The sequence below is a fragment of the Bactrocera oleae genome, chromosome X, assembly GCF_042242935.1.
Source record: "Bactrocera oleae isolate idBacOlea1 chromosome X, idBacOlea1, whole genome shotgun sequence".
In the NCBI taxonomy this organism is placed as follows: domain Eukaryota; kingdom Metazoa; phylum Arthropoda; class Insecta; order Diptera; family Tephritidae; genus Bactrocera; species Bactrocera oleae.
This window is the reverse complement of record NC_091541.1, coordinates 29,383,121-29,404,162: the sequence shown is the minus strand read 5'-3', so window position 1 is coordinate 29,404,162 and position 21,042 is coordinate 29,383,121. Positions and strand designations below refer to the sequence as shown.

The following is a 21,042-nucleotide window of genomic DNA, read 5'->3' as shown; positions in this document are numbered from 1 at the left end:
GAGTTACTCTCTGTAATTATACCGTGATCAAGCATTTCGGCTATTTGCCTTTTTATTTCCTGCTCGTGTATTTAGGGATACCTTTATATTTTATTATTATTGTATATATGGGTACATAACTTCGGTTATTGTCCTTTCTTATGTATCTTTAGAAACATTATTTTTTGACCGACTGTGAGTCGAATGTACCGGCGTAAACCAAAAAAACAATTATTCGTTTTGTTGCTAATGGTTATTCTTTATTTTACATTCTCCCATTTTGTTACTACAATTATTCACTTATATTTTACAATAATGCTTACTTAGCTAAATATGCGATTTGGTAATGCAATTGAATTTGAAAGGTGAGAATACAATTAGGCAATACGGGTTGCTGACACTTTGTGTTTACGTTGCCAAGAATGCATTTGTAGTCATTCTGACGAAATCTCGGGTGCAATTGGGTCATTGGCTCCAACAAACTTGTAGTTTATCATCATTACTTATTTTGGTTTTGAAACGTTGCGGTGACGTAACCCGCGCTCTCAAACTGGCGACCGAGGTAGGACGTGATGTGGATGGGTACTCCAAATCGCGCTATCCAAAGGGTGTGATAGATTGAGTGTGGCTTGAAGGAAGGACTGACGAAACCTCGCTGTTACTAAAGGACGAATAAGGCCTGTCGATATGTCGCAAACGACTTTCTTCGAACTGGAAGGTAAAAAAAAACTTTCTCATTTAAGAGAATGGGAAGTTATATTGTTCAAGTATGAGTTTAATTCCTCGTTCTTAGCTTGGTCAACTGCAAGCTCATCATAGTTTATTTTTTTTTTAACATGCCGAAGGTGAATGCGATATGAAGTCAAGTTGTCTGGCTTGTCTGTCTGAAACTTTATGCAAATGTTGGTGAAAGGCAAACACGAGCGGCTTGTGGTCGGAGCACACATGGCAAACACGACCCGGTATCATTGCAAAGAGAATTGTCTAAAGCATTTGGCAAAAATCTGCGATAAAAATTGAGCATCGCTAAGAACGCTTAAGCCTTTTTGCGACGGTTTCTCAATCCAAAATTCGTCAAAGCTTGAACACCGCTAGGCAGTGGACGGATGCCATCTTTCGTGATCGAATGGCCAAAAAATTTCAGTTCTGCTACTCCAAACTGCAATTTGGCAACGTTGATGGTTAGGCTGTATTCTTTTAAGGTTAACTTGAAGGCTAAACGGAGGTGTTCTTTATACACCTCAATAGATTTCGATGCGATACAAACAATCCTCGTTTCTCAGGCCAAATGTCATATGCGTGAACTCTAACAATCCAAATGGAGTGGTTATGGCGGTTTTGCAAATGTCATTGGGGTATATCGGCACGTAACTGTAAAGTCTACATGGCCTTCATGATCCGTCCGCCTTGCGTACTAGTTTCAGCGGGCTGGCCCGATTGCTGTCGGAAGGACGACAAATACCGATTTTCATTAAGAGCTTAAATTCCGAACGAGCAGCTGCTAGCTTCTCCGGCAATAGACGTCGTGATCGCGAGCAGGTATGCTGGCCGATCGTGGTTATGTGGAGGATTACGGATGCCTTTGTGCAAGCGCCCAAGGGTGTGGAACGGCTGATTTCGGCAAATTCTCTGAAGATGTCTGAAAACTTAGTTGTGTTGATTGTAGAAATTCTCGAAGATGCAAGTTTCATCAATGAGCACGGTGCGTTGGGTAGAGTTGTGCGATCTACGAGGCACTGATGACCGAGGAAATCGGCTTGCGAAACGTTGGCTATAATAAAGGGTCATAGAAATTCGCGACGCAAATTAGGGTTGAGTTTGAGAATAACCTCTCCAAAGCTAGAAACATGGATTTGTTGAAGTTGGACATGCTTGAGCTAACTTTCCCGACTTTGGAATGACGGACACATCTGCATCTGAATCGCTCAAAAACTTCATGTTGGCTGACATGCCATAAATGTGTGTGAGAGTTTGACTGTTTCTGATACTGAATTAGGTGAGCTTACCATTGTGAGTGATTTGCTGGCTCCGGCTGTGGGTAGGAGCATGACTGACGGCATTTGGTAGTTTTATTGCCAAACTTGGCGTGATACCAGAAAAGGTTACGCGAATTGGGATCTACTGATCTTTTACACGATACCGACCTGACGAGCTGCCGGCCCCTGTCGTTTTCTAAAAGTCGGCTGACGCGTTTGGACAAAACAGCGATCCTCTCTAAATTTTAATTATATATCTCACACATTGAGTGATATGTTCGGTGAAAAGTCAGGTCCTGGGGTCTACATTCTGTACATAGGCGCTTGAAGTTAGTTAGTTGGATTTGGACAATTTTTGGTCATAATGTGGCATACTTTAAAGGCACTATTCGTGCAAAGTTTTATCCCGATACACTCAACGGTGCTTGATTTGCATACTGGAAAGCGTGGGAATAATATGGAATTTAAAATTTCGTTACATATAAAGTAGGCGTGATTGCAGTCCGATTTTGGTTAAAATCGGTCGAACAGGTCCTGAGATATGTGATTTCATGCCAAAGTGCGCGGTGCCACGCCCATTGTTCAATTTTGGTGGTAAAGTTGAATGTCTCTAGCGTATTTAGTTATTAATTTATCGCGTTTTAAGTAGTTTTTAACAGTACCGTTATATAGGGAATGGAGATTCGATCCTGAGCGAATTTGACTATTTAAGTTTGAATTGTTTAGGAGATATGTACATTAAACCTTGCATTTTAGTTTTGAAAGGTCTCAGATTCTGAGATTTTCCAACTACTAAACGTGGAAAACTCTTATTTCCCAAATAAGTTGAGCACGCTAAAAAGGTTAAACTTTTTTTGATTCTCTTTTTTCCTGGTGCAGATGCTTTTTCGGGGAGAAGCATATGTTTTTTTAAGGCAATAAATATAACTTTCATATGAAAATTGATTCGTCGCAAAGGTTATTATTTTTTATTACGTTCTCTAGCTTATAAACTAGCTGGATCCATACTATATAGATTAGCGTTTTTTCAATTTAGTCATCCAACCATCTTTGGCAAAAAATTTTCCTCGTAGAACTTATAATGAAACTTCTTCGCCATTGTCTTTAAAACAGCACCGCTAATGGGAATTAGGTCGCGACGTTGAGTCATAAACTATTGGCCTACTCTATTCTAGAAATTCACTAAGTATGGCTTACGTATTGATTTCATGCTATGCGTTTTTGAACGTACTCTTAGATATCAATATCATTACAGTAAAAACCGACGACTTTGGAACTACATATTTCGCGGTTATGGCTTTTACTGAAAGCCCCTTGGTGGTATCGTTCAAAATCTTAGTTTATTTGATAATGATAAACGCTTTCTATTTGACATTGTACTTTCTAAACCAAACGTAATGGAACCAACCACACGAAAAAGTATTTTGAACTGACTAAATTAGTTTAATTTAAAGTCAATGGAAACTTGAAAAAAATTCTTATATACCTATATTATACAGATGTTGTACAGCGGTTAAAGTACCGTTGGTTTAACGAAACCTTTGTTCCTTGTAAAGAATGTGAAGATAAAGATAAAAATATAGAGGCGTTCGCAATATAGAATAATTAAAATTATATGCGTTCGTAATATAGAAACATCAATGACATAATTTTGATGGTTCGTTAAACCGAAAATATGTTATTTCGAAAGTTCATTATACTGGACGATCACTGTAGTGTAATCATTTGTTTGCAATTTAGTAGTCTTTCTAAGATTACTTAGTTTTCTTACAAGGAATTGGTTCAATATTAGCACATTTCCTTGTCTCCTTCATTGTTCAGATGTAGTCACTGTAGCATATAGCTGTCATATAAATTGACCGATCAAAGTTCTTGTAAGGAATATTTTGTCGATATTTGTGAACGGTATTTTAGCTTCGGTGCAACCGAAGTTAACGTTATTTCTTGTTCGATATGTGTTTTGTATAAATCAGACATTTTATCATCTAATCCTCAAAATGTATGTTGAATTGGTATGTATATACCTGTTTGTTAACTGCTAAGCTGGTGATGTGCGAAAATGTATGCCGTAATAAAATGTGCATACAATTTGTATATACAATAGAGAAAACGGTCAATGCTTCACTTACAATTATATTGCAACATACGGCCCAATATGGTTAAGCGACTACTTCAAAAGCAAAGAAAAACTAGTAACAAACCTATACTTTAATGTGCATAATCACGTACATATAAATGTACAAAAAGATTAACATTCTCAAATACTACTAGAACCACCAGTCTTAAAATTAAAGTGTAATATAATATTAAACGAATTATAAAGGCGTTCAACTGGTCTAATGTCGTCGATATTACAACAGCAATTAACATTGGAAAAACTGATAAAAGCTCCTGTGCATACAGGTGCTGCTGTTTTTCCACCTTCGTCAACGCTGTCACCAATTTTACTTAACGGAACAGACACAAATGCAACAACCACACAGTCACAGTCAGCTGTAAATCCCTTAGAACGATTCTGCTCTGATCCCGTGCCTATGGCTGCACATACGTTATTAGTTGGAACCACCGAATATGTTATGCCTGCGATTGATAGCATCAAAAACAATAACATTGATAAAATTAGTAAATCAAGTAATAACGTACAAAAACAGCAGAACAAATCCTCTGTTAGTAATAGTGTTGACCAAGTAGTCCCAGCATGTGATACATCAAATTCTTACCTATCGGTCGATGTTTTACCAATTTTAGTAGATATGCACTCTTCTCAGGATGGCAGCCGAAAAGTCGCAACATCACCGGTGCAGAGTCAGTCTTTTTCAGAAGTCGTAGTCGATGGTAACCACATGTACCCATGCGGTAGCAATCGTACAAATAAACAGCTTGTCGAAGAAAAGCTTCTCAGTTCATCGGATTTGAAGGGACCTCCTGGCCACGAAGACAATACCCATCAATTGCTCACTAATCACACGTATTTTGAGCATGACATTAAAAAACAAGCAACACCCATTGAACTTATTTCCCAAGATTATCACCACCACCAGCAGCAACAAGAATATTCGCCAACTTATGAAATTCAAGCTAACAATGAAGTAATATTAGATATAAAAACTGATGCCACAAATACAGAGCACCTGACGGTAAATAGTAAACAAAAAGGCGAGAGAGATTCATCTTTTAATACTACCGATTTAAGTCATCGTAGTGGTGGCAGCATGAGTGTCAGTGGAGCTGTATGTGTTACATCGGGAGACACTAATGTCGTCAAAGCGGAAGCGCGAAGAAATATCCCAGTCCTTGATGTGTTGTTTAATGATGAGCTATCGAAGAGCATGTTTAAACATTTGTTGCCACCTGACATGCGTTTGTCGCAAGAAAGTACAAACGTTGTGGCCGTGCAGAAAAATATTGGTCCTAATGAGGTAACTGTTGGGCAAGAGAAATTTCCAGCACCTAACGATTGTATGATTCCTGTCAGCAGTTCAACTTTTTTGTATGAAAAAGAGAGCCAGCTCCTAGCTAAACTCTTTACTACAGATCTGGTTATACCAAAATGTTATTCATCAACTAGTGCGGTAAGCTCCTACCATGTCGATGCCGAAGATATTGGCGGGCTCAACAAATCAAGCAACCGTTTGGAGCATGGCAACGATGTGTTAGATGATGCAAAAGAAAAGCACGATGTTGATTTAAGTGTGCAAAGTGCACGCTCTACTTTACCCTCTAACGAGGCCACCAAACAGTTAAACGTACCTAACGCGGCACTTAATTGGCTAACGGAAATACTTTTGCGCCAACAAGACTATCAGCACAAACAGCAATCACAACTACTCACGTCGGCTGCAAATAACGTTGATATTGCAACTGCTTTACAGAAGGATCAACTGCACATGAATAAGTTGCCGACGGCAACTCCACTGTCAGCGCCTCTGGCACTCCCTTTTCCTTTCCAATTGCCGCTTCCTTTGTCCATGTCCCTTCCACAGCCGCTGCCGTTACCGCTGTCACTGGCACCAATGCCAATCATTGATAATACTAAAAATAATAACAGTAACAATTCGTTTTCGAAACAGTCTACTTTCGGAGTGACGGCGGATCTAATTGGCGATTCAACTGATGAATGTAAAGATCAAATTTTTTTAAAATCTAACAACGAACCAGCAACACAGCGCGAACATCAGCAAATAACTGCGGCATCGCCACAGCAACAGCAACAAGCTTCCAATGATTTATTAGCTACACAATTTCTGTATTCGCGTATATTACCGTTGGCCGATCATTTGAGAGAACGGGATCTCCATATGATAGACTGCACTCCCAATATTTCGAAGCTAAACACGCTTGCAAGCGGTACACTACCTTCCACCAATGATAGCAACAACAACTCAGCGTTTGATATCGTAAGTCTTTCTCCAAAAGAAAACAAAGCACACTCATGCACGAGTAAACCCAATTTACTCACCGACATCAGCAGCGCTGACAGGATTAGTCGCATAACGACGAACAGAACTCCAACTAGTACAAATCTGAGCGGTACTGAGCTTTTATCTGCACAAGAGGCGGCCCTCACGCAAGCCCAAATACAACTTGATAAGTATTTAGGGCTTAGCAATCAGTTTATTGAGCTCACACAAAATAATTTAACAATATCTGACAAACTTACTGCGCACATTGTACCACGCGTGTGGGAGAATATGCAGCAATCTAAACAATTAATTCATTCAACACAGGCGCAGTTGAGTTTACTTAGGCGGCAATGCGCCAGCGCAAAGTTTTATTACGAGCGAACGATGCATCGGCTGTATACAAGCGATTCTAAGTTTCTATCACAGCTACATGCGCGTCAGAAACCCTCCACATATTCATCCTCCTGGTGTACGAATAACATTGTGACTCGTGCAGCAGTAATTGCAGCAATGGCGGCTGCGTCGGATTTACAGCCACTGCCGTCAAACACTTATGTTAAAACGGAGAGTTCTATTAGCGGTAAAAGCGAGCTGACCGATAAAGATTGCGGGCGTGCATTAGATACACGTCAGACATTGTTGGAAGTAGAGACTGTTATTGAGCGATACGTTAAGATGGTATGCAAAAATAGTGAAGATGCCGACGCAGTTGCTAAAGAGGTTATTGGTAATGACTTCGAGACGAGGTCTAATGATAATTATGACAACGCAAAGGCTCCTGTTTACAGTTCTCCAGAAAGAGGAAATAGTGATGATGGTGAATATGAAATTGAATGCAATGCGAATTTAAAGCGTGGTAATAAACCATCACCCCCCTTCACGGTTGGCAGCAATGCAAACTGGCGACTGTTGGAGGCATCGTCTCCCATCTGCTTTTGGCATCCAGATAATCGTGGGCTGAGCTTAAATGAAGGCGTGCTTTCTGCTGCCGAAATTATACTGGAATGTGCAGCATTAAGTGTTCAGCCGAATATGCAAGATCCCTCTAGTGTAGTTAATACAATGGCTGGTGAAAAAATGTCCACCACTACACATGAATGTGAACGTGATGGAATAGCTGATAATCCTGAACATACGACTACAAACGGTGAAACATTTCAAGGCTTACTATTAAGAAGAGTTGTAAATACGCGCTTAGGTTCCTGTAATGGCGATCATGACACTGGAGTAATCAGGGATGGAAATACTGAAAAAAAAGAAATACAACCTACACCTACAGACTCGCCCATGCCCTCGAATGCTACAAATTCTCCTACCATGCTGACACCAACGTCTACGCCAACTACTACACCGACGCCGCCCAATATAAGTGCTGCTAATGTTGGAAAAAATCGTCGCAAAGTAAATTATGCTCGTCACTTGGAAACATCAACCAGTCCTGCAGCTACAACTGCAAACTTAACTCATAAAAACGCTTTTTTTTATGAACAATCGAATTCGCATACGCTTAGACAACGCTACAGCATCAACAACAGCGGCGATATTGCCTACAACAATACTAGCGATAAAAACATGTGCAACAAAATCGAACCAAGTAAAAAACTTGAGACCTTGCAAGTTATTCAGGCAACTTCGGAAGCACCAGTTACAACTTCTGTGGCAGAAAATATTGGCCATAAAAAAAAAAATCAGCAGCACCTACAACAGTATACGCTTCATCAGCCACAACAACAGCAGGCAGCGTTCAGTAGTTGCAGCAGCAGCAGCGCTGGCGGTAGCGGTAGCGGTTGTTTATATGGACTACATGGTCCATCATCTAATACTAACAGCGAAACATCTACAGCAGCAGTGGCGGCATTGCAGGAACGCACTTTTACCGATATTTTTAAGGCACGTTTTAACGCACTAACGGCTGCCGCAGTAATGAATGCTACAGTGGGTATTTCGGCGGCTGCCCGCGCATCCCTTACAGATGGACCGTATGATTTAAGCATACGCAGAAAAGCAAAGCAAACGTAATGGTTTCCTTGTATACTTTTATAATTTATTACAAAAATATTTATTTATTTTTATCCAGTTTCGTTTCTTTGTTAGCGCACAATGTCTCTTTCATTCTAAATTATCTTTGTAAGAGATCAGTTTTCACTTCGAGCCCGTTATTCGAGTTCGACGATTAGGTAAAGCAAACTCGTTTTTGATGATACCAATAACCGTCCCTTATCTACACACAGGGTTGCAAATAATGCATTAAAAAATAATTAAATTACATTTTGTATTATGTAAACCCAAATACGGGTTAAAAATTTATTTTGTTTCTAATCTTTAATCTCAAATATTGAATTGAAAAAAAAGTAATCTCAAATACGGGATTAAAAATTTATTTTATTTCTAATTTTTAATACGCAAATACCGGATGTAAAAATGAAAAAATAATCCCAATAGTTATAATTACAATAAAAAAAAATTTCAATTCATCAACATCTTAAATTAGAGATTATTCATCATTATTCAGATCATAAGATTTGTTGTTTTTTATTCCAACAATATGGTTAATTCCGATATTGGAGTTAAAATTTGATAATCTCATTTTTAATCTAAAATTTTTTACTTCAAAAAATTGCAATCCAACATTTGATGACTGAATTTCATCTTATTTAAGAATATTCAGTTGAAATCAGCTAAAACTAGTAAGCACTGTACTTGTCGGAAATCCAGCCTTAACGCTTGGAGTAGGCTAAGTAGCTAAGTATTTCTTCATCCTTATATTAGTTTATTTTATTTGCATAAACTTGTCGAATATTAATTATTTAGTTAATATCTATTTGCAAATATGAATTGCACTTTTTATTTACAGAAACTTGGATAGTAAAATATCAACGGCTAATCCTCAAGGAAATGAGTGCAAAGACAATTCGAATGAGAAGAAGAAACCGCATATCAAAAAGCCACTGAATGCGTTCATGCTCTATATGAAAGAGATGCGAGCCAAAGTTGTTGCCGAGTGCACATTGAAAGAATCAGCTGCGATAAATCAAATACTTGGTAGAAGGGTAAGCCGGATAAGTACAAAACAAACCTTTATAAATAATATATGCAATACTTTCGAGTATATAACTTGTAATATAATAAAGCAAAAAAAATAAATAGTGCAAGAGATAATTAAATATCAATTGAGCAAATTAAAAAATAATTAATCTCTGTTGAAATGCATTTCACTATCTGTTTAAATCTTGCATAGAGAATAACATGCTTTATTTTTAACTAACTATGAGAATTATCAAGCCATTTTTCTAAGACTTCAACACCGGGACCTGAAACATAAAAAAATAATTTTTTAATCAAGGAAAATATGTAATTCAGAAATGAAAACAATTTAAATAAACATAAATGTCGATATGCGTCAACCGTCACTCGTCACTCGTTGACACTTGTGTCAAAATGTATTTGAAATGGTCCCGGTAGTATATACTGCATATTTCTGGTGAATGACTGTTTACACCTGCGCAGTATTTGCTTTGACACCGACTGAATTCGGGTTTTGAATTTAGTGTATGCTAATTCAGATACGCCTTACTGGTTGACACAACAATCGATTTCCCTTGACGCGCTTTTCTGTCTTATTTGTAATATCTCATATCTAACTCGGCACTAGAAAACTTTTAAGCGTAAATCTTAAATTTACTTTGGTTACTAAGATTTAGTTCGAGATATAGTGAAAGACGGCTCAATCTTGCAACTTTTTCTACTAAATACTAGACTTAGCGCTCTCAATTACCTAATATGGTAATAAAATGCAATTTAAGGGTAAGCATTTTTTCTTGTTGGACAGAACCACTGCGTTTACAAGTCTGTTAAGGCAGTCTGTATAAACCCTATTATGGTTTTCAACTCCAATCAGCTGAATTGAATTTATAGAAATTCAACAATATTCAATATTAGATCAACCAAACTCTATTTTGTTTGGTATAACGAACTTCAACTATTTTCAATCGAAGTTTCATTGGTGTGGCCAACCTAGAAACGGAAGATTTAACAGATAATTAAACATCTGAACATATTTAAACGAAAAATCAAAACAATTCTATTCAATTATTGCGCACGAAAAGTTGAATAATTATTAAACTTAACGACAAAACTGATATGCTGCCCATACAAAAAAGCCTTCGTACTCTTTCCAAGCAGTTGTAATTTTTGATTTTCAAGCCAATCCCACTGGCACAGAGTTAAAACCCGTAATAAAGTTGAAGTTTGACAACATTTCAACCGAAAAATAACCAATGAAAACCGTAATAGGGGCTTAAGTTTAGAATGAAAAATGCACAATGTGTATGTGTTTGCCCTTGCTGGAAGCACTGAAGTAAAATAGTAAATATTGGTAATTGCTACAATAGTATAAAAATTTAAAATTATTAATAAAATTATCCAGTTGGCTGGAAGCACCATAAAGGATTTTTTTTTATACATATGTAAAGTATTTAATATATTTCTGCTTTCGCTCAATATGAGCGAATTATTTTGTTGGAAAGTCAGTAAAATAGACGTTTTGTTTTGCAACTTTGTTTTTTCTTTTATATTTATTGGACTCTCTTTAACAAACTGTAATCGGAAAAAATATATTTTGAATTTTCAAATAAATAAATTAAATTAATAATTAAGCGAAGGAATTTTCATCTGCTGTAATAGAAAATATTCAACTACTCGGCTTAACAGACAAATAATTATAATAATAATATAGATTAAAAATCCAAAAACGTAATTAAGCAGACGGCTTAGGTACATACCTATGTAGAAAGACGAAGCGTTCAATAGCATAAAAAAACGGGATTGGAATTACTCACTCTAGCACAGTCCCTCACACAAATATGCACATATACAAATATACTTGGAAATGATGTGTATGTGTGTCGACGTACATATATAGCTTTTTTCATTTAAATCAATAATTGAATTCGTAAAATTTTGATTTTCAAAATTCCACAAGCAAATAAATTAATATATCAAAATTGAAACGATTCTTTTGTTTTCGTTTTTTGCTTTTATTTTCTGTTCCAAAATGTATTCGTCGAAATTTGGCTTTGGTTGGATCCACACATATATCACATCTAACACCATGAAAAACCAAAATAATTACAACGATCTATCGCATTATTACCTACGGCGCATCAACACTACCAACATACTCTTACAATTCTGTAACAATAGTGGCATGAACTTAGCCGTGAAGAGCAAAGTAAATATTACGAAAAGGCGCGACAAGAGCGCCAATTACATATGGAATTATATCCAGGGTGGAGCGCACGGGACAACTACGGCTATGTTTCGAAAAAGAAAAAACGTAAAAAAGACCGTTCACCCGCGGATTCGGGAGGTATTAAAATAAAGATTAAATTTTATTTTTCAAAAATAACAAAATATACCGTAAAAGTAATATATAAGAACATACATACTATATACATTTTTCGTTTGCAATTATTGCACTAATTTTACTTGTTTACTTGCACTAAAAATACTTACATATTTGATAATTTACGATGTATTAACATTTTTTTCTCAGAACTTTTATTTTATTTATTTAGTCTATATTGTCAAAGACAGACCCGTCGTACATATTGTTGTATGCTACGGAAACCATATGTGTGTCAACCGCTTGCTTGTTCTAAAGCAAATATAGTTCAGTACAATAGTGTTCAGGAACCATTGAAATTATGTGGTGTTCTGTAATATATTACGATGGTGCACTGAACACACCAAACACTTTAAGCACTTCTGTCATAATTTTATGTTTTCCATCATATAGACATTTTTAGAAAAGTTCAAATTCAAAATAAGTAAGGAAGGGCCAATTTCAAGTGTAGCCGAACATATTATACTCTTTCAACTAGCAAATCACTTAGTTTTATTGCTATATTTAACTTCTGGTCAGCGAAAATTGGCCAAAAATTATTCTAATTTTCAAATCATTTTGACCAACATAAACGGTTTGAAGTCAGGTGGAAAGTCGAAAATCATTATATAGGATATATTGGCAGCAGAGAAATAAAAGAGCTGATTACATTAATTTTCTACATTTCTCAGGTATACTTGAGAACTTATTTTCAAGCAGTTTTATTAATGTACTAGAAGACCCCGGCCACGCCTTGCTGTGGCTAAGGAATAATTAAATTATATTGAGTAAGCAGTTTAATTTAGTAAAATGTTATTATCAAAACTAATTTCAGCATTTTTTTCTGTCTATATAGCTCGATTACCGAATAGGATTTAAATAATTATTTTCTGCGACTGGGAAAATACGGGCAATAAATTAATTTTGTCCGTGTACAATATGGCTGAAATTGGCTGGAAGTTTAGGGCATTTCGTATTTAGTTGCGGTTAGTATATGAAATCTAACTTCTATTCTGAAATCTAACTCATAGTATACATATATTATTATCATTAAATACTTACATTTAAATGAAATCATCCTTGGTATTATTAATATTACCGTCAAAGTCGGTACATTTAATTGTGGCGAGTAATTTTCAAAAATTAGTAAATTAGTGCGATAGAATTTAATTCAGCAACCACATTTTCAAACAAACGATGCTCTTTCAATATATGCAAAATTAAATGTATTTTCAATCTTTCTGAGACATTTTCTTAATATTTCTAATAACCTTCTACAGAGTATTAGAAAACTACAAAAAAAAAAAACAGCCAAATCGGTCTAGCCGTTCTCAAGTTATGGCGTGACAACGAGAAACGGATTTCATTTATATACCTATATATAGATATACAATATATGAAATTGAACATATAAATATATATATAAGGTATATTCAAAGGATAAGGAGAATTTAAAATTTTTTGGGTTTTGTTTTTGAGCAAAAAGTTACCACCTAAGCGATACTAAGCGACATTGCTTTTGCTCAATATTTAGTAATTTCGGAACTTCGGTGCCACACGTTTCATGTCCAAAACATTGATATGCCAACATCCTCTGCAACTTCCCTAATAATGATTCAACGATTTTCAAGAACAATTTTTTTCGCTGTTTCGATGTTTTCTTTGCTTGTTGACGTGGTCGCACCTCCAAGATACTCATCGTTATCTCGGCCTTCTGTAAAGCGCTTGTACCACTTAAAACACTTTTCTTGAGCCTTGGAGCACTTTGTTCCATTTTTAACGCAAAATGTAATACAAATTCCTTAATTCATATCTTTAAAAAGTCAAAAATCGAAGAGCACACTAAAACGTGACTAACCTTTTCTGTTGTCAATAACAAACTACTAATCGAAATTGGCTTCTAATGCAAGCACATAATAAACATATGTTTCCAATTACAATAAAAACAAAATATCGATAATCGAACGAACACAGCTCGCGGAAATTAAAAATTTACTTTTTCCTTTGAACACATTCGTCTATGGAGTCAAACCGACTGGATGTTTCAGAATCCTGAATATCAAAAAAAGGGTTTCGTCCGATTTTATGAATATTAGGCACAAAAATACACTATTATTAGAAAAAATCCGCACTCTCAATTTCGAAGTTTGAAAATCTTTATATTAGGTAAGCATATGGAAGCTAAAGGAAGTATCGATCCGTTTCATAACAGTTTTGACACAAGGGTGTAATATTATCAAAGAAGCATTTTTCCCAAACTTCAATTATATATCTCACAGATTGATCGATATTTTCGGCAAAAAGCCAGCCATATGCAATGGGTTGCACGTATACGGTATATGGGGGCTTGAACAGTTGTAGTTCGAGTTGGTCAATTTTAAATTCGAAATGGTATACCTCAATGACACTATTTGTGCAAAGCTTTATTAGAATATATTGGTAATTGATTTGTGTACTGGAAAGTGAAAAAATCATATGGAATTTAAAACTGTATGGGAAGTAGGCGCGGTTGTAGTCCGATTACGCAACGTAACATAGGACAGTCAGGATAAGCTTATGTACTAAGTTTGGTTGAAATTGGTCTAGTAGGTCCGGAGATATGCGATTTCAGCTAATTTGGGCAGTGCTACGCCCATTGTCCGATTTTCTCCCCGACTCCTATAAAGCCCTCTTGTATCATCCTGGGTGAAAATTTAATGTCTTTGGTGCATTTAGTTATTGATATCTCGCCTCTTTTAGTAGATTTTAACCAAACCGTTATATGAAGGGTGAGGTTATATTTCGATTTCATCAGTTTTCGCACTGTCGGTAGGTATTCTTATACGATTTATTCTAAGTGAATTTGGTTATTGTAGCCTTAGTGGTTTTGGAAATATATACATTAAATCTATTAGAGGGCGGGGCCACGCCAATTTTTTTTTTTACTTTTAGATCTCATGTGCCCCTTGCTACTGCAACGCTATGTACCAAATCAAAGTTGTATATCTTAATTTAGTGCTTAGTTATGGCATTTTATAGGTTTTGATTAATTGCGTTTTGTGTGCGTGGTAGTGATCCGATGACGCCTATCTACGTACTCGTCTTCACTTTTTGCCAAGGAACACGTGCATAAAGTTTCATTACGATATCTCAATTTTTACTCAAGTTAAAGCGTGCACGGACAGTCGGACAGTCAGACAGACTGACAGACAGACATCCGGATGTCAACTCGCCTTGTCGTCCTGATCATTTATAGAGGTACATAACATTATCCTGATGGTCCTATGTTACATAATGAAAATGGGCGGAATCGGACTACAACCACGCCCACTTCTCATATAAAACAATTTTAAATTCACTTTCCAGTACACAAATCAAGCACTAAGGAATATAATCTGATAAAACTTTGCACAAATAGTGGATTTGAGGTATGCCATCCCGGGTCTAAAAATCGCACAATAACTGTTCAAGCCCCCACATAGTGAATACGTGGAACTCAGTGCGTATGACTGACATTTTTCTGTCAATCTGTGAGATATATTATTGAAGTTTGGGGAAGTTTGGGCTTCTTTGACAATATTATGTCAAAACTGGGTTGAACCGGGTCAATACTTCCTCAGCCTCCATATACCGATTATAAAGATTTTCGAATTTCCAGTTGATTTTACACCTCTTGTATAGGCCAATATGGAAGTTATTTTAATGAAATTGAGAGAGCGTATTTTTCTAATAACTGTGTATCTTTGTGCCTAAAATTCAATAAAATCTTGCGAAACCCTTTTTAAGCCACCATATACATAAAATTCATAATTTCAAACATCCAGCTGACTTTACTCCATATACATACATGGTTATATTTATATATTCATAAAATTGCTTGAGAATGAATTCTTAAGTATACCTGATTAATTCCAAAAATTATTATAGTCAGACTTCCATTTTTCTGCCCTCTATATATATCCTACAAATGACTTCCGACTTTCCACCTCACCTTAAACCGTTCAGGTTGATGTGATATTTTAATGAAATTAAATGGACACGTTTTTTAAAAAAATTATATTAATGTGTGACGCTCAATATAAATGAAATTGGTTTTGGGCTCAACCTCATATCCCTAATATAATGAATTCCGATCCTTTGGTAAACGTTTTTCACATCAACTCAATATATAATATAATATTAATTTTAGACTCTTGGTTGAGTTTATATATTTAATATATGTATATGTATATCTCATTTGAGAATGATTTTGAATAATTTTCGCTGACTACTAATAAAACTAAGAGATCTTCAAAATAAGTTAATATGACACCAAATTGAATACCATATGTGTGTCACTATGCCGGTACATGGTTTCCTGAGCTTTTACTGTATTATACATTATAGTGCGGAAACCATATGTCTGTCTTTAGCATAATTTAGAAAGTAAAGTTCACATATTGTTTTTTTATATTTTTTTTAAATTGTATTATATGCTATAACTATGTTAGAAGTAGTTATTTATTTACCTCAAGTATTGTGGTCTTACGTATACGCTCTGGCGCCATCACAAGTAATTGCGATATGCTAACATCAAAGTGCGAAAATACCACTGTGGCCTAAAGCTGCCATATGCTGTAGTATAACGGTATGTTATATCTGACGGAGACAGTTGGGAAATAATTGAATTTTCCTGTCGCCCGTAGCGGATGCTGATATCTAACTATAATCTTTTTCAATGACAGTACGCTCATGCGTGGCTTGCAACTTCATTGGCTCAAATGTCATTTTATTTTCTGAAACAAATAAGTCGTGTTGCATTCCACAGAAATTTCAGTGTTACTCTTTCTGTTTGACAAAATATGCCGGTGATTAGTATTCCTGGTGTAAGTAATGATCACTTTTTCAGGTGAATAATTTTTCTGATTTTCGATTTTTTAATTTATAAATAGCCAGCAACTAAAATTGCTACCTTTATAAATTTTTTACATACATACCTATGTATATTTTATAAATATCTATTTGAGCAACTCTTATTGTTAACATAATCATACTAAGTCTTAGGGTTTAATAAAGATCAAAGACTCAGCTTTAGGAATATATTAAATTCTTTGTACAAGTTGTGTTAATTTAAAGAAAATTAATTTAATACAGAAAGAATTTTGCCTGGGTGTCAAAACCAGCCGACCCAATAGAAAATTTTAATTTAAATTCAGAAGAATTTACGAAGTAAAAGCAATATTAAAAATATGGTGAGCAATAGAGTTCATGTTTAGTGAGAATTTTTTTTAAATCAAATAGAAATATTTGAGATGGTTAGAGTTGAAAAAAATTGAAAAAAGTTTTTTTAAACACGCTAATATAAGTATTGAAGTAGTTTATATTTAAGTAGCTGACTTTATTTTGTTATTTATTTACTTTGATGGAGCAATTCATTTGATTACTTACAATAGCTAATTTTGTCACAATGAATATTTGCTTTGAATTGGTAGAAAATATTTGTTCCAGCTAAATTAATGTACCAAAATTAACATTAGTATATTAACCTATATTTGTTTTCAAATATTTATTTAGCTTATTAACAATTTTGCATGTATTTTTAAACAGTCGAAACTTTACCATTAAACACTGACATTAATATAATAAATGCACCAGTGGCGGATCCACGGGGGGACACTAGTTGTCAAAACCCACTAAATCGGATATTTTCATTAAAATTCAGAAGAATTCAAAGTAACATCAATATTAAAAATATGTTGGAAGTAAAACCCTCCCTCCAGAAAGAAATTTTGGATCCGCTACCGATATGCATTTTAAAAGGGTGCAAATGTTCACAGCAATAGAAGCAATAAAAAGTGGTTCAAAAACAAACATATACACTATGCTAGAGAATTGTTTTCTTGCGTTCAAGAACTTTTATACCAAAGAACCATTTTTTTTATTTGCATACTCATACATATGTGGTTAAAAAATTTATAATTTGCCAATCAGCTATTTCGGGTTAACGTAAGACGCTGTATATTTATACAAGGAAAAGTTAAGCGGTGCTTGAGAAGCGCTCACGACAATGGACTTGTAACACGAAATGTCTTTAACAAGTAGGGAAGAGCTGAACTCGCGTTTAACCGAAAATTTACACTCTCACAATTTTCAAAGATCAAAGTCAGGAGCAATTTTCAGTATTGGCAAAACTTTATATTAAAAAACGTTGCGAGGGAGTTCAATACTTATTATTTGATGAACTACGATTTACATTAAACTATAGTTCACAAAATTATTTAGTCCGGTATATTTATATTAAAATTAGTCTATCTAATCTAACACAAATCTCTCTATTCATCATATTAGTGTTGTGTGAAGGGCATACCGTTATGACAACTTTTATTGCTCTATGGAATAATGCTAATTAATATATTCCTACTTCATTTAATTAAAATATCTTCGAGTGAGATGTACGAGGTATAAACTCAACCAAAGGACAAAATTCAAAATATATTTATGTATATGGTATATAAAAATAACTGGAGGTGTGAATACCGTTATCTGTGGGGTTAAGGTTTAGTCCTATTTCGTTCAAATTCAGCTAGTGGTTAAGAATTTAATTGTAATATTATATCTCAAAGATTAACCGATATTTTCAGTATAAAGTCTATACATAATATGGTATATATACATTTTTGGTTCGATTTCAATCATTTTAAGGTACAAAATGGAACACCTTGAAGGCACTATGCGTGTTTTGTCCGATGTCTTCATTTGTGCCTAATTTATATACTGTAAATTAGAGGAATCAGATGGAATTTAAAATTGCATTATATAGGAAGTAGGCGTGATTCGAGTCTGATTTCGCCCGTTTGAACATCGTAACATAAGACTTTTAGGTCAATTATATGCACCAAATTTGGTTGGTATTGGTACAGTAGTTGATGATATCTTAAATTTCACCAAGCGGTGTCTTGCCCGTTGCCAAATTCTTTAAACGAGCCCGGTGGAGTTCTTCTGTACCATCTCGTGTGTGGAATTTAATAATTTTGGAGCGTTTATTTACTGAATTTAGGCATTTCACTTTAGTGTTCGTGGCTATTATTGGATTTTATCCATTTTCATATAGTATCAATATATGCTAGAAAGAATTCTTCTCAGCAAGTTATAAGATATGTACTTTAAACCAATTAAGGCTGGGCCTCGTTAAATTTTTCAAAACTTTTACTACTGTACCAAATTACAGTTTTGTACCTTAATTTTTGGCTTAGTTATAGCAACTTCTAGGTACTACAAAGTATTATAAGGCGAACAAAACAAAAAAATTAGTTAAATTTTAGCAAGGTGTCAAGAAAAAATGTCTTAGGGTGTAGCAGAAGACCTAGGAATACATATACAACATTTTTGAATAATACGCTTCGAAAATAGCTTCCGATACTCAGGTATTTTAGATTAAGTATTGTTTTGCTTTTGTTTTAGTATGTTTGAACTTAGTTAAAAGTTAGTAAGTATGAAGCATAGGAACTGAGAAAGACCGAAGGTAGGAATTGAAATATGGATAAGATAGGAATGATTGCCCAATATCGGCATCATTATTCAAAGCTATCTGTTCGCTAGCATTCAAATGACGCACACAAATATCAAAAAATTAGCTTTTTTAGGCGAGTACATAAATACAAGGTGCGTTCCAAAGTAAACAGGACTTTTAAAAAAAACACAGAACAAATGGTTTTATCGGCAAAATCAATTAATTTTATTCAAAATTGTCTCCTTCTGTTTTAATACAGCTTTTTGCACGGTCCAAAAGCATGTCGAACGAGTGTTTTAGCTCGTTTCCCGGTATGGCCGCCAGTATGCCGGTGCAGGCCTTTTGAATGGCCTCCACGTCTGCATAACGCTTTCCTTTCATCGGCAAATGCATTTTTCCGAAAAGGTAGAAGTCGCACGGTGCCATATCAGGTGAATACGGGGAGTGGTTGATTGTTAAAATGTGATTTTTGGTCAAGTAATCGGCCACAAGCGTCGATCGATGAGACGGCGCATTATCGTACAAAAAACGCCAACTTCTATCTTCGCGATGTTCGGGCCGAAAACGTCGAAAACGTCGAATACGGCGCACCAAACGCTTCAAAACTCCAAGGTAGAATACCGCATTAACGTTTGGCCGAGTGGAACAAATTCTTTGTGGACAATACCCTTGGAATCATAAAAACAAATCAGCATTGTCTTCACTTTTGACTGCTCCAGGCTTATTTTTTGGGTTTCTGCTCATTTCTCATTTATGTCCTCACGACCACTTTGAAAACGTTGAAATCACTCGTGCACTCTGCTACGGGATAGGCAATCATCGCCATAAACTTGTTTCATCAATTTACGTTTCGGTAAAAGTTTTACCAATTTTAATACAAAATTTAATGTTGGCTCTTTGTTCGAAACTCATTTTCGCACCGATGACAAAAACATACTGACACTTAAAACGCAATAACTTCACTTCCAATAGATGAAATGTGAAATTTTTACTGGAAGTCGATAAAGGATAGCAGATTCTAACGCACTAGTCGACATATAGATGGCGCCACTAGAGTTTACTTTGTTACTGTTTACTTTGGAACGCACCTTGTACTAGTACCTTGTACTAGTAAGCAATATAAGGTATGAAGGTAGAATTCAAAGATCACTTAATGCTGTAGAAACGTCGGCAATTATCGTAGCGTATACCAGTGTATGTTAACCACTTTGAAAACTTGTGTGATAATACATTTGTAAAGTTTTAAGATGAGTTGGGCCTTTATCCATTGACACGATTGAAATCGTTTCCCCTTTATTCGCATTAAATGCGCAGATCTACCATAAATACGATACCAAAAATCGGCGATTTTATTTGACATAATCAAAAAAATTTTACAGTACATCAATGCAGGAACCAAATAGTTCCCTGGAGAGAATTATACCGCTTTAGCAATTACAGGAAGACATTTTTTGAAGTTGGGGTAAACTATTTTATAATATTACTTACTAAGTGTGTGGCGGAATGTTTTATGTATATCACTGCTACAGTGCGTTAAGTGTCCGAAATGGCTTTCTTCACAGTGAAGAAGTTTTGAGCATAAAATTTAAAATATCATGGAAATTAATTTTTTTTGGTTGTTTTTCGTTGACGCGATGCATACTTAAACTAACATAAAGAAAACTTAAAAGTGTACAGTGAGTGCATACAATAATAAGACTCAGTTTTTGGGAATTCCTCCCGCCACTTGTAAAATTAAAAAAAAAAAACAATTAATTAAAATTAAAATTTAAAAACTCTAAATATGAAATAAAAAAGAAAGCAAAAGCAAAAAATAACGCAAATTACGTCTAT

General features: G+C 35.3%; 1 protein-coding gene across 25 annotated transcripts in view; it reads left to right on the top strand.

Annotated features, from left to right (window-relative positions):
- Window positions 1–21,042, top strand: part of pan (transcription factor pangolin) — a 217,614-nt gene that overhangs the window by 155,376 nt on the left and 41,196 nt on the right. For 15 of the 25 annotated variants that reach the window (XM_036362149.2, XM_070112584.1, XM_070112583.1 and 12 more), the window contains 2 exons: window positions 9,213–9,408; window positions 11,561–11,726. In XM_036362149.2, the coding sequence (XP_036218042.2) occupies window positions 9,213–9,408; window positions 11,561–11,726 (362 nt within the window). Of the gene's footprint in view, window positions 1–3,962; window positions 8,374–9,212; window positions 9,409–11,560; window positions 11,727–21,042 lie in introns of those variants that run through there. The other 10 variants (XM_070112578.1, XM_070112579.1, XM_070112580.1 and 7 more) reach the window with 7 other exon arrangements.